Source organism: Mobula hypostoma, chromosome 10 (genome assembly GCF_963921235.1).
Source record: "Mobula hypostoma chromosome 10, sMobHyp1.1, whole genome shotgun sequence".
NCBI classification, from domain to species: Eukaryota; Metazoa; Chordata; class Chondrichthyes; order Myliobatiformes; family Myliobatidae; genus Mobula; species Mobula hypostoma.
This window is the reverse complement of record NC_086106.1, coordinates 27,849,907-27,867,109: the sequence shown is the minus strand read 5'-3', so window position 1 is coordinate 27,867,109 and position 17,203 is coordinate 27,849,907. Positions and strand designations below refer to the sequence as shown.

Below are 17,203 nucleotides of genomic sequence, written 5' to 3'. Positions count from 1 at the left end.
AACGAACAATGATCAGAACGTTACATGCCTCCTGTCACCTACACACTTAGCGTATAGCAAAGCACTCTGGGATTACATAGGTTCCATTTTGTCACATTACAGGACAAAATACAGAAAAATCTCAAAGTTTTGAATATATTTCCACAGAAGCTAGAGAGGGATCACCACAGGGGTGGAGTGGATATAATCATTCCAAGCACATGACCATGACTAGATATTTCTACAGCAATTTGTATTGCCAATGTAGACAAATAACAAGCTTAGTGGCATATAACAATAAGAGGAAGCACCGATGCTACTCCCCCAACATAAAACAGCAAAGAAGACTGCACTGGCCACAACAGACTGGTAAAAGATTCCCAACATTTTGCTGCACACAATGAAGGATCTCAACTTCTTTAGAAGATAGAGTCTGCTCGTCCCCTTTTTGTGAACAGCCAAACTACAGACCCAAAATACTTAACCTCTTTTGCTAGGAGAATCTGGAACTGAATGATAACGAGGAAAGATTCCAGTGACAACAGGCATTGATAGAACATTGTAACAACAACTTCCATTTTTAGCGTTAACATAACATTATTATCTATTATTAACCTATCTCAACAACATCTGGACTGAATTCGCATTTCAACAGAGCGCATACAGAGAGCACAGAGGCAACAACAGGCATTGAAATGGCATTTTAAGAAAATATTTGCATTTGATACAATTATGAAGCAAAAACGGAACACACACCCTCAGCATTTTAGGAACAGCTGCTTCCCCTGTGCCATCCGATTTCAGACCTGCTCATGGAATCATGCACACTATCTCGCTACACCCTACAAGCAGCTGTGTGTGTACCTGGATGACAGATTTGAGCAGAGCACCAACACCGAGGCTGGGTACAAGAAGGGCCAGAGTTGCCTCTGCTTCCCAGGAGACTGAGGTCCTTTGGAGTATACAGCACTCTCCTTCACATGTTCTACCAGTCTGTTGCCGCCAGTGCGGACTTCTTTGCTGTTTTATTTTGTGGGGTCAATCTTCCATACGGTGCTATGCTAACAGGCTCAATAAACCGAATAGAAAGGCTGGCTCTGGTACTGGAGTCAAACTGGACACACTGGAGGCTGTGGTAGAACGAAGGACCCTATGGAAAATCCTGGCAATTCTGGAAAATGGTTCTCACACTCTGCATGCCACCCTGTCTGAACAGAAGAGTATTTTTACTGATAGGCTAAGATAGCTGCGCTGCTCCAAAGGGCGCTATATGACTTCATTAGGTTCTATAATGAGTCAATCGAGAGCTGGGGAAATGATGACTCCCTTCTGTTAAACTGTTTGTGGTAACTTACTTTTCATTCTCTCTACTTCTCTTCTAATATTTATATCTGTGCATTTGTAATGCTACTGCGACACTGTATTGCCTTTAGGGTCAATAAAGTATCTATCTATCAATCTATCTAACTATCTGTCTGGCAACTCCCCGTTTGCACTATTACATCAATGTAATTTACAGTATTTTATGTATTGCACTGTACGGCTGCCTCAGAACAACAAATTTCACCACGTATGCCAGTGATAACAAACCTGATTCTGACATTGGTAGGTCATTAGGTTAAATGGGTTCATTGTTTTCATTGCAATGAAATTCTTTGCTCACTGACGCCCACGGAGTGAAGAGGTAAATATAACAGTAAAGACAGATGGCCACAAATAACAAAAGAATAGAGTGAAGTCTGAAATATCACAAAAACAACTACTGAAATGACAATAACCGACGGAGTTTCTTGGACTTACTGAGAATGCCCGCAAGAAAACGACTCTCAGAGTTGTGTCTGGACTTTGATAATAAATTTACTTCGAACTGAATCCTCCCGCCTGCAGATCCGACAATGAGATCCCCAGCCGTAAGGCTGTCAGTGCGCATGCGCCTTCTCGGTGCCGCGGTGCATCCTGGGTCAGACCATTCGGGACCATCAGCGGCAAGTGTCGGGTCCGTGTCCGCGTGGAGACGGTCGAGTATCGAGACTGTCCCGGAGACGCGTCCCGCCGTGTCGCTGCAGCTCGGCCCCGATCCATCCCAGCTCCAGCCTTAGGTCGACTTCAACCGAGATCCGAGCCACCGTGAAGCTTCTGGAGGCCGCGGCGGGGGGATTAGGACTTTCAGTCGCAGTGTGTTCGGGATGGAGGTAACAGATTTACAAACCTCCCCTCAGCCAACCACGCCGGCACAAACTCCTGTCTCCACAGCCGTGAACCCCTATCAGTGTCCCAACTGCGGGAAACGCTTCAAACGATCGAGCAAGCTGATTGAACACCAGCGGGTTCACACCGGGGAGAAGCCATTCAACTGCCCTGACTGTGGGAAGGGCTTCACACAGTTATCCAACATGATTACACACCAGCGAGTTCACAGCGGGGAGAAGCCGTTCATCTGCTCCGAATGCGGGAAGAGCTTCGCCTTCCACTCCAACTTCGTGGTCCACCAGCGGATCCACATCGGGGAGAAACCGTTCACCTGCTCTGAGTGCGGGAAGGGGTTCACCCAGTCATCGGAACTGATGAAGCACCAGCGGGTTCACACCGGGGAGAAGCCGTTCTCTTGTACCGAGTGTGGGAAGGAGTTCCGTCGTTTATCTGCTCTGCAGAGCCACCGGAGAGTTCACACCGGGGAGAAGCCGTTCATCTGCTCGGAGTGTGGGAAGGGATTCACTCAACCATCTTACCTTAATAGGCACCAGCGAGTTCACACTGGGGAGAAACCGTTCGTCTGCTCTGAGTGTGGGAAGAGTTTTACTGTTGTATATAATCTTCAGGCTCACCAGCGAGTTCACACGGGGGAGAAGCCGTACACTTGCTCCGAGTGCGGGAAGAGTTTTACTGTTGTAAACAACCTGCAGCGTCATCAGCGAGTGCACACTGGGGAGAAGCCATTCACCTGCTCTGAGTGTGGGAAGAGCTTTGCTCAGTCCTGTCAACTGATGATGCACCAGCGAACTCATACCGCAGAGAAACCGTTCAAATGCTCAGTGTGCGGGAAGGGTTTCAATCAAAGATCTTACCTGGTGGCCCACCAGCGAATTCACACCGGGGAGAAACCGTTCATCTGCTCGGAGTGTGGCAGGGGATTCAATCAACAAATCAGCCTGAAGAAACACAAGCAAGTTCACACACAGGAGAAGCTGTTCACCTGTTCTGAGTGTGGGAAGAGGTTCATTCGGTCATCAAACCTGTTGAAACATCAGCAAGTTCACACTGCAGACAAGGATTGAAGATGCCATGTGTGGAATATATTTCCACATGCAGAGAGACCCTCACAGGGTGATAGAATCTGCAGTACTGCAGTGCTGGGTTGGGCTGTATCATTGTTACTGATCTTGTAGTTTAACTTTCTTATGTTTGTTTGTATTTTTATATATCTACCTCTCTACATGTAATTGTTCTGTTCATTACAGTTGCCTCTATATTCTTTTCCGGAAAGTTCTAACATCTATTGGTGACTATTGTGTTATTTGACATCGAGAAGCTCAGGCAATGGCCAGTACTGGAAGCCTGTAAGACGGCAGAAGGATGATCGGCTAATCTCCCCACTGATTCTCAATAAACTTTTGGAATTGTTCACAATTTGGAAACTAGTGGAGGCAAAGGGGATTTCTTACGGCTGTACTAGTACAGGAACTTACGAGTGTTATCTAGTTGCTGAGGATCATTAAGGAGTGCATTCTGAGATAGAGATTGCCACATCACACTGACTCTGACCAAGGAACACATTTCACTGAAAATGTTTATTGCGAATTATGACAATTGATGACAATTGAATGGTCTTTCCATTGTCCATATCACCCAGAGTCATCGGACAAGATGAATGAATGAATGGGATCATCAACAAGGACTGAGTGAGTATCATGAGGAAGGTTGTACCATGGCCTACGGCTCTTCCTGTCGTCTTGTGTCACATCAGAGCAACTCCAAACAAGATAAAGTCCATTGGAGGTGGTAACAGGGTGACCCACGTCACTGCCGGGAGCTCTCGACCTCCAAGAAGCTGATAAACATATTATGGCGGAGAGTTTAATTAATTATTTTGTGAAATTAACCCAAGATGTGCTGTCTGCTTCCTAACAGATTTCTGCTGCTTGGAGTGATCAAACACCCTGATTCCTGCTGAGATTCCCATAAGGAACCACTGGGAGCTCAGTGAGAAGGGCCTGAACAAATGTTAATTACTAATTCAGATGTGAAAGGAGATGAAAGTAAGTGAATACACGTGAGTCACTGCGAGTAAGCTAGAGTGGTTCCTGACAAAGACAACAAGTGCTGTGGTTAATGTGCTGCTAATGTCCAACCCAGTGCCCACTCTGCTGGGCAACAGTGGGCAAATCAGTGACCCACGAGAAGACTTTGAACAGTGTCGATAACTACTGCTTATTAAAGTGTTTATTCATATATTATTTGTTGCTGTTACATCTTTACCAAATTTTCCTGTCACAAGGCACCAGTTGTGATGATGCAACATGTACTTACGTGAATTTCCAATAATATGCTGAGACTGTTAATGTCTCCAGCTGTTGGGTTTGACAATATCCTACACACACTTCAAAATATTCACTGATGAAAGCATTCCAGCAGATCCAGAACAGATATGCAATCCTTATTAAAATGTCCTGTTTTACCAGGATGGTGGTAGCCCCCTGGCCAACTGCCCTCCTTACACAGCCCACTGCGTCTCTGTCCACAGTGGAGTTGGGATATCTCTACACCTATATCCAATGTTCATGATAAAGCCATTAATACTTTTCATGTGTTTACTATAAAACCTACCTTTGGCTTGAGTTCAGGTGGTCCCATTCCAGTAGGGTAGGGTTTTATGCAATCAGCTTCTATCCCTCTCTGATGTTATCGGCTCACATCTTGTTATTTGGATTCTGTCTCTCCTTCACAAACTTTATCATTACATCCTGAGTCTGGAATAAACAAGACATTTCAGAATGAATCATTTTCCATTAATTTTATTCCCATAATCTGCTGTTACATGAAATACAAGAGTGATTCAAAATATTGCTGCAGTTTTAGAAAGAGTAAACAATGACATCACTGGGCCCTTGCAGAAAGTAACAACTGATATAGTTGCCATGTGAAAAACGGTTCTTCAAAATCACATTGCATCAGATCTCTCAACAATCAGGATGGGGGAACGTGCAGTTCGAGGCAAGGAGTGCTGTACTTACATCCTGTACCTGACAGATCTGACAAAACTGATTTGGCTGATTGAATGCATAACGAAACAGCTAAAACCCATCAGTCTGGTAGGTGGGATTTCTTTAACTGTATTCAATTAAATCTAGGAGGCTGGGGTTACTCAATATTTTATCAAATGTCCTGATATGCCTTAACAGCATGCACCACTTACGCTGGCATCTCATTCCACTTCTGAAGAATTTTGCCATCATATCCCCCTTAAACTTATCACCTTTTACCCTTAACCCCTGACCCCTGGTTATAGTCACATCTAACCTCAATTTTGTATACCTCTATCAAATCTTCTACGTTCTAAAGAATACAGTCCTATGCTATTCAATCTTTCCTTATAACTCATATCCCCAGACCTGGCAGCATCCTTGTAAATTTCCCCTGCACTCTTTCAACTTCGTTTACATTTTGGCTCTAGGTGGGTGACCAAAACTTCGCTCAATCCTCCAAATTAGGCCTCACTAACATCTAATATGACTTCAATATATCATCCCATCTCCTGTACTCAATAAACAACATACATCAAAGTTGCTGGTGAACGCAGCAGGCCAAGCAGCATCTGTAGGAAGAGGTGCAGTCGACGTTTCAGGCCGAGACCCTCTTGGCCTGCTGCGTTCACCAGCAACTTTGATCTATGTTGCTTGAATTTCCAGCATCTGCAGAATTCCTTTTGTTTCCTGTACTCAATACATTGATTTATGTAGGCCAATGTGCCAGAAACTTTCTTTACAACCCTATCTACCTGTGATGCCACTGTTAATGAATTAAAGACCTGTATTGCCAGATCCTTCTGTTCTACCGCACTCCTCAGTGCCCTCCCACTCACCTACCGTGGTTGGTCCTGCAGAAGTGCAAAATCTCACACTTGCCTGCATTAAAATCCATTTGCCACCCTTTACCCTTGTTTCCTTTGTTTTATAAAGTGTTATATGAACAATCATAAGCAACAAGTTTCATGCCTCTTTCTTGACTTCTGAAGAACCTGGATTGCAAGAGTACCAGCATCCGGATGGCAGGTAGTCATTACAGTGGAATGAGCTCTGTTGATTAGAAAAGCATTATTTCCTTTAATTAAACCCTATAACGCTGGTGGAGTTTGATATTCTGAAATCTACACCAACTAAAGAAGTTCTGTTTAAAGTATTTTTGTCTCTGAAGTGTTTAATGTCTCCCCAGTACAGAACACGTACGGTGCAAAGACCAGCCATTCAGCCCAGCGGTAGCCACGGTAGGAAAAACCTGGGACCTCACTTCCTGCCAGAGTTTCTTCTCCACAACTGTCCCCTCGCAGCTCCTCCCGCTAGAATGTTATTGCATCGTATGCTACATTGTTGCAACTTTCTAATTGACAAACTACCTCACTGTATTCCCGAGTAAATTTGTGACAAAGATCCCCATCGTCAGGGCTTCACCATCTTCTCTCAGTTACTGTAGGGCAGGAGATACCAGAAACCTGAAGTGCCACCGGTATAGCAACACAAGAATGATTTCACACTAAAATTGACCAGATTGTGCTCATTGTGTTGTTTCTTGTAAAAATGCTTTTCATGTGAATGCTGCTTATCCGATTCTATGAGCCTGAGATGCTGCTGCAAGTTTTTCATTGCACCCATGCATACATGCACTTGTGCAGGTAACAATAACCTCCACTTTGTTTTTGACAAATGTAAGGATAGAAAAAGGACGGATTTATGTCTGTTTCTGGATAATTTTTCTCAAACATCTAGGATCAGGAGACAATGTGATGACTTTCCAATCATTTGTCAATTTGCCACCCCTAACACTGAAAGACAGGACAACTTGACACAAAGGTCTGAGGATTTCACAACATAGGATTAGAGTAACACGGGTACCAGCTGTGATTAGAGTAAAGTCCAGAGCAGAGTGAGGACCCATTTGGTGTCTGATCAGTCCATAATGAATAACTCAGGATATCGTCACACCTACCTTTTGGGAAAAAGTTTGATCAAGGAGCAAAATTTTTGTTGTAACTGTAGATTACAAAGTTTGAAACAATACATGTATAATTATCAAATCACAGAAAAACGTGTACAACTTCTAACTTAACATCTGGATAAAGAATCAGCTATAATGTTGTCAGTACCTTTCACATACTTTATTTTCAGGTCATATTCTTGCAAGATCAGACTCCAGTTTAATAACCTTCTATTCTTATCCTTCATCTTGGTTAGGAACACTAACGGATTGTGATTTGTGTAAATCACCAGTGGTTTCTGGGCAGGACAAACATAGAGCTCAAAATGTTGTAAAGCCAGAAGAAGTGATAGCAACTCCTTTTCAACAGTGGAATAGTTCTCCTTGTAAGAAAACAAGCTCAAACGGACTAATCCCCAATGATTCTTGAATTGAGTCTCTATCAGCAAAGAGAAGAAAATATATTCCTTCATCCCAATCCCTGTTATTCAATCCCTGTTATCCCTGTTATGATAACAGTAGGTTCTAATCATTGTCTTTAAAGTGGAATGGAACCGTTTCAAGGCTCCCTAGGACTCTGGGTGATATGAAGATGACACAATGTGCTTAGCTCCCAGTTCTGTAACTATCCCCTGGAATGTTCTCGAAGTAAATTTACTACCCTGGTCAGATTGAATTTCTTTAGGCAGACCTACCAGTGTGAAAAACTTACTGAGTGCTTTTACCACAGTCTTTGCCTGGATGTTTCCGAGAGGCACAGCTTCAGGGAACCCAGATGCAGCACACATAATTGTTAACAAGTACTGATGACCAGCTGCAGTCTTTGGCAATGGGCCAACACAATCCACTAAGACCATAGATAAAGGTTCACCAAAAGCAGGTATCCGTTTAAATGGCGCTACTTGAATAACCTGATTAGGTTTCCCCACAACCTGGCAGGTATGGCAAATTTTGTAATAATTCACAGTATCCTTCCTCACATTGGGCCGATAGAATTCCCTCATAATCCTGAGCACTGTCTACTTTACCCCAAAATGTCCACCTAAAGGGTTATCATGGGCCAGGTTTTTCAGTCCTGTAAGCTTTTGCAACCTCTACCTGGTGCACTATAGCCCAATCCTCACTTTCGGGCACAGTGGTTGGTCTGCACTTTCTCATTAACACCCCATCTTTAAGGTAATATCCCACTGACTCTTTCTGGATCTCATCCTCGGAGACAGCAGTGTCCCTTAAAGCCACAATTTCAGAATCTCGCTTCTATTCTCTATAAATTCCTTTCTAGATAAGGACAAGCCTTCCTCAGCCACCTTACTCTTATCAGCTTTACTACTCTCCAAGTCCTGTTGGAATAGGGATGGTAGGAAAGTCTCTGATAAATCATCATGAAGATCAGCAGTCTTTTTAGACATGCTTCAAGTTACTGCGCATGCGGGGTAAACATCCGTATCCACGGGTGGCTCGTTAGCTGCACTGCTGGATAAACATCACCTTGGACAGGTGTCAACCTACCCCAAAGTTTACTACACTCAGCACTATCACCAGACTTACGAAAACCATGTGTATATTGTGAAAAATTCCAAACAATCCATTTATTCTATCTCTACAACCTTCAGCTCGATCTGTTTCCATAGTATCCTCTTCAAATGGCCTCTCAAAACCAAAACAATTCTTTTCCTTCACATCACAATCGTGAAAAGCAACTCCATAACCTTGAAGGTGTTAACATCCAAATGTTAAAACAAAATTCAACAGAGTGGCACATACTTTTTTAGCAGGGCATTGTCCTGAAAGCAGGGTCAAAGGTCACGAAACCAATCCAACCTTCACAAGTACTTTATTCAAAAGTCCAGAAACAGGACCCTTCTTAATATCTATAGTAACATTTACCTCAGTAACTTTCATCTCATCACCAACTTTTAGAACACTATCTAATACAAGTGACTGAGAATCCTCAATTTCCACTGGTACCAAGGTTAACCCCTTATTCGCTGAACCAGGTCCATCTGACACAAAAGGACTGTATAACCGAGTCAGACACCTCAGACCTTAAATGAGTTTCAACACAAGGTTCAGTACCCTGTGAATCCACAGATACCTCAACAATCTGAACACAGGCAATCGGGACAGCTGTCTTTCTAGGTCACCATCACTAGCCCCAGTTTCAAATTCTCCAAGATCCTCCCAGCTACTCTCTGGGAAACTCTCATACGGAGTAAACTCAACCTTGTGGGTTAAAACAAACTCGTCTGCCAGTTCAGCAGACTGCAGCTAGGTACTGGTAATCGGGAACACATTTCTTAAATGCTTCAATCAGCACCAGCTCTTTCAAGCTGTAAAAATCAGCAGGGTCCAACACTGGACATCCCAGCTGCCACATCTCCCTCTCGAACAGTCTCCTCTTTTCTGTCCCCTCAGCCTCGAGCCGTTTTAATTGCAATTCATGCTCCATCTTTAATTTTGCCACCTGAAGCTGAAACTGAGCCGCAGCAGCTTACCTTCCGCGAACATTTTCAACACATCCTCAGTAAGTTGCTTTTTCGAAATATATATTCAACTATTTTTCTTTGAATTTCTACCTTAGTCATACCCTTCTTTACCGTCTTAAGTTCCAGTTCCTCAACAATTTTCCGCAACTCATCCTTGTTAGCTCTCTTCAAAACCGCAGGGAGAAGCTGTTCACCCTGTTCCTGTGCTGTATTGTTCTATGTTCTATAAATAGATATTTCTACAGCATTTTGTATTGCCAATATAGACAAATAACGAGCTTACTGACATATAACATTAAGAGGAAGTGACAAGCGATCAGTGAGGCATTAAACGCTAGCACCAGGAGTTGACATAATGACAAACAGTATCTACGAAACAATACTGTGATAACTGTCCTTGACACAGCATTATGGAAATGACTGGGCATTGAAGGACATGACAACAGCTTCCTACATTAATAGACGTGAGAACAAAAGCTGGCACTGAAAGGACAATACCCTAACTGCTATGGGAGAAGAAATGGTGTTACCAGGAGATCGCACAAGAGGAGCAGGGGTCAGCCACCCTCCCCCTCAAGCCTGCTTCGCCGTTCCGTATGATCACAGTTGATCCTTTTCTCCTCCCTGTCTCAGACCCCCATCGCCTTCCTCCCAATTTCCGACCTCCACCTTGAATCCAACCCCACTAAACCCCCAGGGACAGCGAATTCTGCTGATTCAGCACCCCCCGTGAGTAAAGATTGCTGTGCGCCTGCGATGGGATCCCCGCCGTCCAGGACATAAACTCTCCTCATTTGTACCATTTGTGAGAAGCTACAGGAGCTTGAAGACACGCCCTCAACGTTTTGGGGACGCCTTCGCCATCAGATTTCTGAGCAGTCTGTGATTTTCGCTCTTTTTTCAGTACTTATTGATTTTATATCCTGTGTATCTATTTCCTATTGTAACACAGATTGTAACTTCATGCCACAAAACAACACATTTCACGATACATATCAGTGATAATAAACCTGATTCTGACATTGGCAGCTCATTAGGTTAAATTAATTCATCGTTTCCTCTCATCCACCAGTGAGAAGATCTCAGCATCCATTCTGTCATGGAGCAACCACCAGCAACAGGTCCCGTGCCTCAGTAGGGCCACCCCCTCCTTGTAGACTCCGAAGAACACAAACCCAAACTATTTATCCACTCACGCTAGGTGTCACAGTGAGGCGTTGGGAATGGACCCAAATGCAAGACACAGACACTGAAGTCCAAGGAACAGGACTTGCCTAGAGTAGGGACGTGACAGGATTCAGACCAGGAGCAGGGACAAGAACGCAGACTTGGCTAGGGAAAGCGGGACCAGGACTAGAAACCATGGACTAGGAGACAAGGCTTGGACTCCGACCCCGAGACTGGACAAGGACCCAGAATCTGGGTCTTGCCTCGGGCTCGGACTCCAGAACCAGGCAAGGACATGACATGGCTTCAGGACAGGACGTGGCTTGGGTCTAGAGGCCTGAGCTTGGCTGTAGGCTGGGGCCTTGGGTCTTGAGGCTTGGAGGCTTGGGATCTTCGAGCTTGGCTGTGGGATCTTCGTCTTGAAATCCAGAGGCTGGAGCCGAGAGACCGGCTGGGAACTGAACATCAACATAGAGCCGGGACTCATCATTAACACGACACCAACATGAGACAGGACAGTACGTAGACACAGAGCCGGGACTTATACTTAGACAAGCTGGGACTCAACCTCTCCACACCAAAGTGGGACAGGTCCACCTGTTGGGTAACGGCAGAACTGCCGGCCTTACCCAACAGAGACAAAGACAAGACATGTCCCCACCCCACGCAGGGCAACAGCAAAACGGCCTGACTTACCCCAAAGAGGTGAGGACAAGACACGACATGACATGACCCCCTTCCCCGCAGGGCAATGGCACAAAGGCCTGACTTACCCCACGGAGGCGAGGACAAGAAGAGACAAACACCAAAGAACGACAGACTGTTCCATCTCTTCTTCGAGGTTGCTCCGAGTCACAGTTACAGCCAGCAACCGCAGCTGGCTACAGAAACAGCCGGATCTCTACCTAGCTCAGAGTGGCTGGCAGCCACTCAGCTGGCCCGGGAAACAGCCGAATCCATACCGCAAAGACCACTCCAATGAGTGGCAACAAGGCTCCATGAAGCGGTGGTCCTCCAACCAGGCCTAGAGATCACGAATGGTTTCACTAGCCTTCCATCAGCAGGTTGCTCCAAGGAGGACTGACAAGACAAACCAGTAGCCCACACTCAACCCCCAAGGCTACTTATATTCCAAGGTCAAAGATGGGAATCAGGTGCCTATGATTAACTCAACCAAACGAGGGGCAGCTGAAAAACCCGGAGTCCTGAGTCCACAGACCAGACCGTGAACCAGAATGTGGACTTTACGGACTGGACCATGACACTAGAAGTACCTGCTTACTCTGGAACTGAATGATAATGAGGAAATAATCCAGTGGCAATAGACACTGAGAAAAAATTCTAACAACAACTTGCATTTTACAGCGTTACCAGCACAATCACACCATTACCCTATCCCAACAGCACCTTTAAAGGTATAGCAATGCATGAAGGTCGTAGAAGTAATGAGAGGGTCAGGGTGATGCCGGGGTAAAGATGTTAGGACTGCATTGTAAGTAGATGGACAACAAATTTTTGCAAAAGTGTTGCTTCCTCAGAATTTTTTTTGTTTATGATAGTCTGCTTGAATAGGAACACAAATATAATTTCAGACTACTTGTATCACGTAGGAGTTTGGAGAAACAACAAATTAACTTTTGTTGAATATAATGTGTTTAATTGCATAATGGTGCTGATGCTTTGCAATAGTTCAGCTAAGTGAAAACATTTTGTTAATGATTTTCATTTTTACTCAGTGTCTAAGGCTTCTCACTTAAGTGTCCAACAATAATTCACCAGCAGTGATGGATTTCAGTTGCCCTGGTATCTTTTCTCCATGACCGCAATGTCCTGGTGAAACCTTTCACCATGCTCATCACTAACAGCACCAAGATTTGCAGGGAAGAAATCTAAATGGGAATGCAGAAAATGAATCTTTAGTGACATGTTGCATTTCATGGTTTTACATGCTTTCAACCAGCTGCATGTAGTTTGGTGCTCTGTAGATGCTGAGAAAAAATTTCAACAACTTCCTTGAATGCCTTCCATGTGATTTTCTCCGGTCCCACTAGAAATTCTTCAAATTGCCTGTCATTGATGACCTGTTTGATTTGTGGACCGACAAATGTGCTTTCTTTAATCTTGGCATCAGTTATTCTGGGAAGCATCTGTCTCAGATATCAAAATCCTTCATAGAAATTTTTGTGCCTGGTGATAGCAAATTCCATCCTTACAGTCCTGAACCCAGTAATTATTACTAAAACCGGTCCTGCCATGCAGCAGCGTAAGCATGCCCAAGCATGCCTGGACAAGATACGAAACTTTCTAGCTTGCATTATAGGAAACATTTTAAATGACTTGAATTATGAATTGAAATAATAAACATAAGTTTTTTTTTAAAAAGGTGCGTAATAGGGAAATTTCATGGTGATTTTCATGATCAGTAGTCCAAAATTCATAAGGTACACCTAAAGGTACTCAGGAAGTAAAATCTTTGTTGTCCAGTGTAGGTGGTGACGTTACCCACCTCTCTGTTCAGCGATGGGTTTGACAAAGATTCTGTAAATTGCATTGAATAAACCGTGCAAAGGGGGAGTGGCTAGATATGTCTGTGAAGGGTCTTTAAATCCTCTCTCTACCCCGGTGTCTGCACAACAGTTCACACCTCCATTCATGTAAAGGTACGACTAATAACCTCTATGACTCTTAACGACCCTCATGTGATTACCATACCTTTAAACAACTCACAGAGTTTATAAGCCGGAAAGCTACCTACAATGGATCAGAACTGAAGAAGCCTCTCGGAGGAGTGGCGAACGGTCTTCCAGACAACACAGCAAATCCAGTTGCCTTGATTTACTCTTGCTCCCTATATGACGAGCTCTGTTTATTCAATGTAATTTGCGGTATACCTATGTATTGCACTGTACTGTTGCCACAAAACAACAAATTTCATTACGTACGTCAGTGATAATAAGCCAGATTCTGACACTGGCAGCTCATTCGGTTAAATTGATTCATTTTTTTTATTATTGTTTCTCTTTTGCCTTTGCACAGTTTGATGTGTTTTTCCCATTGGTTGTTTGTCTGTTCTGTTGGGTGCGTCTTTCATTGTTTCTGTTATGTTTCTTGGATGTACTGAGGATGCTCGCAAGAAAACGAATCTCAGAGTTGTGTCTGGACTTTGACAATGAATTTACTTTGAACTGAATCCTCCCGCCTGCAGATCCGCCAGTGAAATCCCCAGCCGCAGGGCTGTCGTGCGCATGCGCCTTCTCGGTGCCGCAGTGCATCCTGGGTCAGGCCATTCAGGACCATCAGCGGCAAGTGTCGGGTCCGTGTCCGGGTGGAGACGGTCGAGTATCGAGACTGTCCCGGAGACGCGTCCCGCCGTGTCGCTGCAGCTCGGCCCCGATCCATCCCAGCTCCAGCCTCGAGGTCGATATCATCGCGATCCGAGCCACCGTGGCTTCTGGAGGCCGCATCGGCAGTGTGTTCGGGATGGAGGTAACAGATTTACAAACCTCCCCTCAGCCAACCCCGCCGGCACAAACTCCTGTCTCCACAGCCGTGAACCCCTATCAGTGTCCCAACTGCGGGAAACGCTTCAAACGATCGAGCAACCTGATAGAACACCAGCGGGTTCACACCGGGGAGAAGCCATTCAACTGCCCTGACTGTGGGAAGGGCTTCACACAGTTATCCAACATGATTACACACCAGCGAGTTCACAGCGGGGAGAAGCCTTTCATCTGCTCCGAATGCGGGAAGAGCTTCGCCTTCCACTCCAACTTCGTGGTCCACCAGCGGATCCACACCGGAGAGAAACCGTTCACCTGCTCTGAATGCGGGAAGGGGTTCACACAGTCATCGGAACTGATGAAGCACCAGCGGGTTCACACCGGGGAGAAGCCGTTCTCTTGTACCGAGTGTGGGAAGGAGTTCCGTCGGTTATCTGCTCTGCAGAGCCACAGGAGAGTTCACACCGGGGAGAAGCCGTTCATCTGCTCCGAGTGTGGCAAGGGGTTCACTCAGTCATCTCACCTGAAGAGACACCAGCGAGTTCACACTGGGGAGAGACCGTTCGTCTGCTCCGAGTGCGGGATGGCGTTCACGCAGTTATCCAACATGCTTACACACCAGCGAGTTCACAGCGGGGAGAGGCCGTTCATCTGCTCTGAGTGTGGGAAGAGATTCACACAGTCATCGCACCTGATGACCCACCAGCGAAAGCACAGCGATGAGAAGCCGTTCATCTGCTCCGAGTGTGGTAAGGCATTCACGGATTCCTGTTACCTGTTGAGCCACCAGCAGCTGCACAGCGGGGTGAAGCCGTTCACCTGCTCCGACTGCGGGAAGGGCTTCACGTATTCATGTGATCTGCTGAAACACCAGCGGATCCACACCGATGAGAGACCGTTCGCCTGTTCCAAGTGTGGAAAGGGATTCACCCGTTCGTCTGAAATGTTAAAGCACCAGCGGATTCACACCGGAGAGAAGCCGTTCATCTGCTCGGAGTGTGGGAAGGGGTTCACTCAACCATCTTACCTGAATAGACATCAGCGTGTTCACACTGGGGAGAAACCGTTCGTCTGCTCTGAGTGTGGGAAGAGTTTTACTGTTGTATATAATCTTCAGGCTCACCAGCGAGTTCACACGGGGGAGAAGCCGTACACTTGCTCCGAGTGCGGGAAGAGTTTTACTGTTGTAAACAACCTGCAGCGTCATCAGCGAGTTCACACTGGGGAGAAGCCATTCACCTGCTCTGAGTGTGGGAAGAGCTTTGCTCAGTCCTGTCACCTGATGATGCACCAGCGAACTCATACCGCAGAGAAACCGTTCAAATGCTCAGTGTGCGGGAAGGGTTTCAATCAAAGATCTTACCTGGTGGCGCACCAGCGAATTCACACCGGGGAGAAACCGTTTATCTGCTCGGAGTGTGGGAGGGGATTCAATCAACAAATCAGCCTGAAGAAACACAAGCAAGTTCACACACAGGAGAAGCTGTTCACCTGTTCTGAGTGTGGGAAGAGGTTCATTCGGTCATCTAACCTGTTGAAACACCAGCAAGTTCACACTGCAGACAAGGATTGAATATGCCATGTGTGGAATATATTTCCATATGCAGAGAGACTCTCACAGGGTGATGGAATCTGCAGGATTAGACTGTATAATTGTTACTTTTCTCATAGTTTAACTTTATTATGTTCCTTTGTATTTTTATATATTTACCTCTCTACATGTAATTGTTCTGTTCATTACAGTTGCCTCTATATTCTTTTCCGGAAAGTTCTAACATCTATTGGTGACTATTGTGTTATTTGACATCGAGAAGCTCAGGCAATGGCCAGTACTGGAAGCCTGTAAGATGGCAGAAGGATGATCGGCTAATCTCCCCACTGATTCTCAATATGCTTTTGGAATTGTTCACGATTTGGAAACTAGTGGAGGCAAAGGGGATTTCTTACGGCTGTATGAACCACAATGAACTCATGAGTGTTATCTAACTGCTGAGGACCATTAAGAACTGTATTCTGAGATACTGACTCTGACCAAGGAACACAATTCACTGGGAATGTTTATTGGGAATTATGACAATTGATGAATATTGAATGGTCTTTCCATTGTCCACATCACCCAGAGTCATCAGGACAAGTCGAATGAATGAATGGGATCATCAACAAGGACTGAGTGAGTATCATGAGGAAGGTTGTACCATGGCCTATGGCTCTTCCTGTCATCTTGTGTAACATCAGAGCAACCCCAAACAAGATAAAGTCCTTTGGACGTATTCACAGGGTGACCCAAGTCACTGCCGGGAGCTTTCAACCTCAGAGAGGCTGATAAACATATTATGGCAGAGAGTTTAATTAACTATTTTGTGAAATTAACCCAAGATGTACAGTCTGCTTCCCAACAGGTTTCTGCTGCTTGGAGTGATCAAACACCCTGATTCCTGCTGAGATTCCCGTCAGGAACCACTGGGAGCTCAATGAGAAGAGCCTGAACAAACGTTGTTAATTACTAATTCAGATGTGAAAGGAGGTGAAAGTAAGTGAATACACGTGACTCACTGCAAATAAGCTTAATTAGTTCCTGACGAAGACAACAAGTGCTGTGGTTAATGTGCTGCTAATCTCCAACCCAGTGCCTACTCTGCTGGGTGACAGTGGGCAAATCAGTGACCAGCCAGAAGACTTTGAACGGAGTCGATAACTACTGCTTATTAAAGTGTTTATTCATATATTATCTGTTGTTCTTACATCTTTACCAAGTTTCCCTGCTCACAATACACCAATTGTGATGATGCAATGTGTACTTACGTGAATTTCCAATAATATGCTGAGACTCTTAATGTCTCCAGCTGTTCGGATTGCTGATACCTTCTACACACTTCAAAATAT

The 17,203-nt window shown here is 45.0% G+C and overlaps 1 protein-coding gene across 8 annotated transcripts in view; it reads left to right on the top strand.

Moving 5' to 3' along the window:
* The window catches only part of LOC134352786 (zinc finger protein 850-like), a 56,316-nt gene extending 39,489 nt beyond the window's left edge, over window positions 1–16,827 (top strand). For 2 of the 8 annotated variants that reach the window (XM_063060244.1, XM_063060252.1), the window contains exon 2: window positions 2,304–4,381. In XM_063060244.1, the coding sequence (XP_062916314.1) occupies window positions 2,304–3,254 (951 nt within the window). In that variant the 3' untranslated portion in view covers window positions 3,255–4,381. Of the gene's footprint in view, window positions 1–1,958; window positions 4,382–14,367 lie in introns of those variants that run through there. The other 6 variants (XM_063060241.1, XM_063060240.1, XM_063060243.1 and 3 more) reach the window with 6 other exon arrangements.
* Window positions 16,828–17,203: the final 376 nt, after the last annotated feature.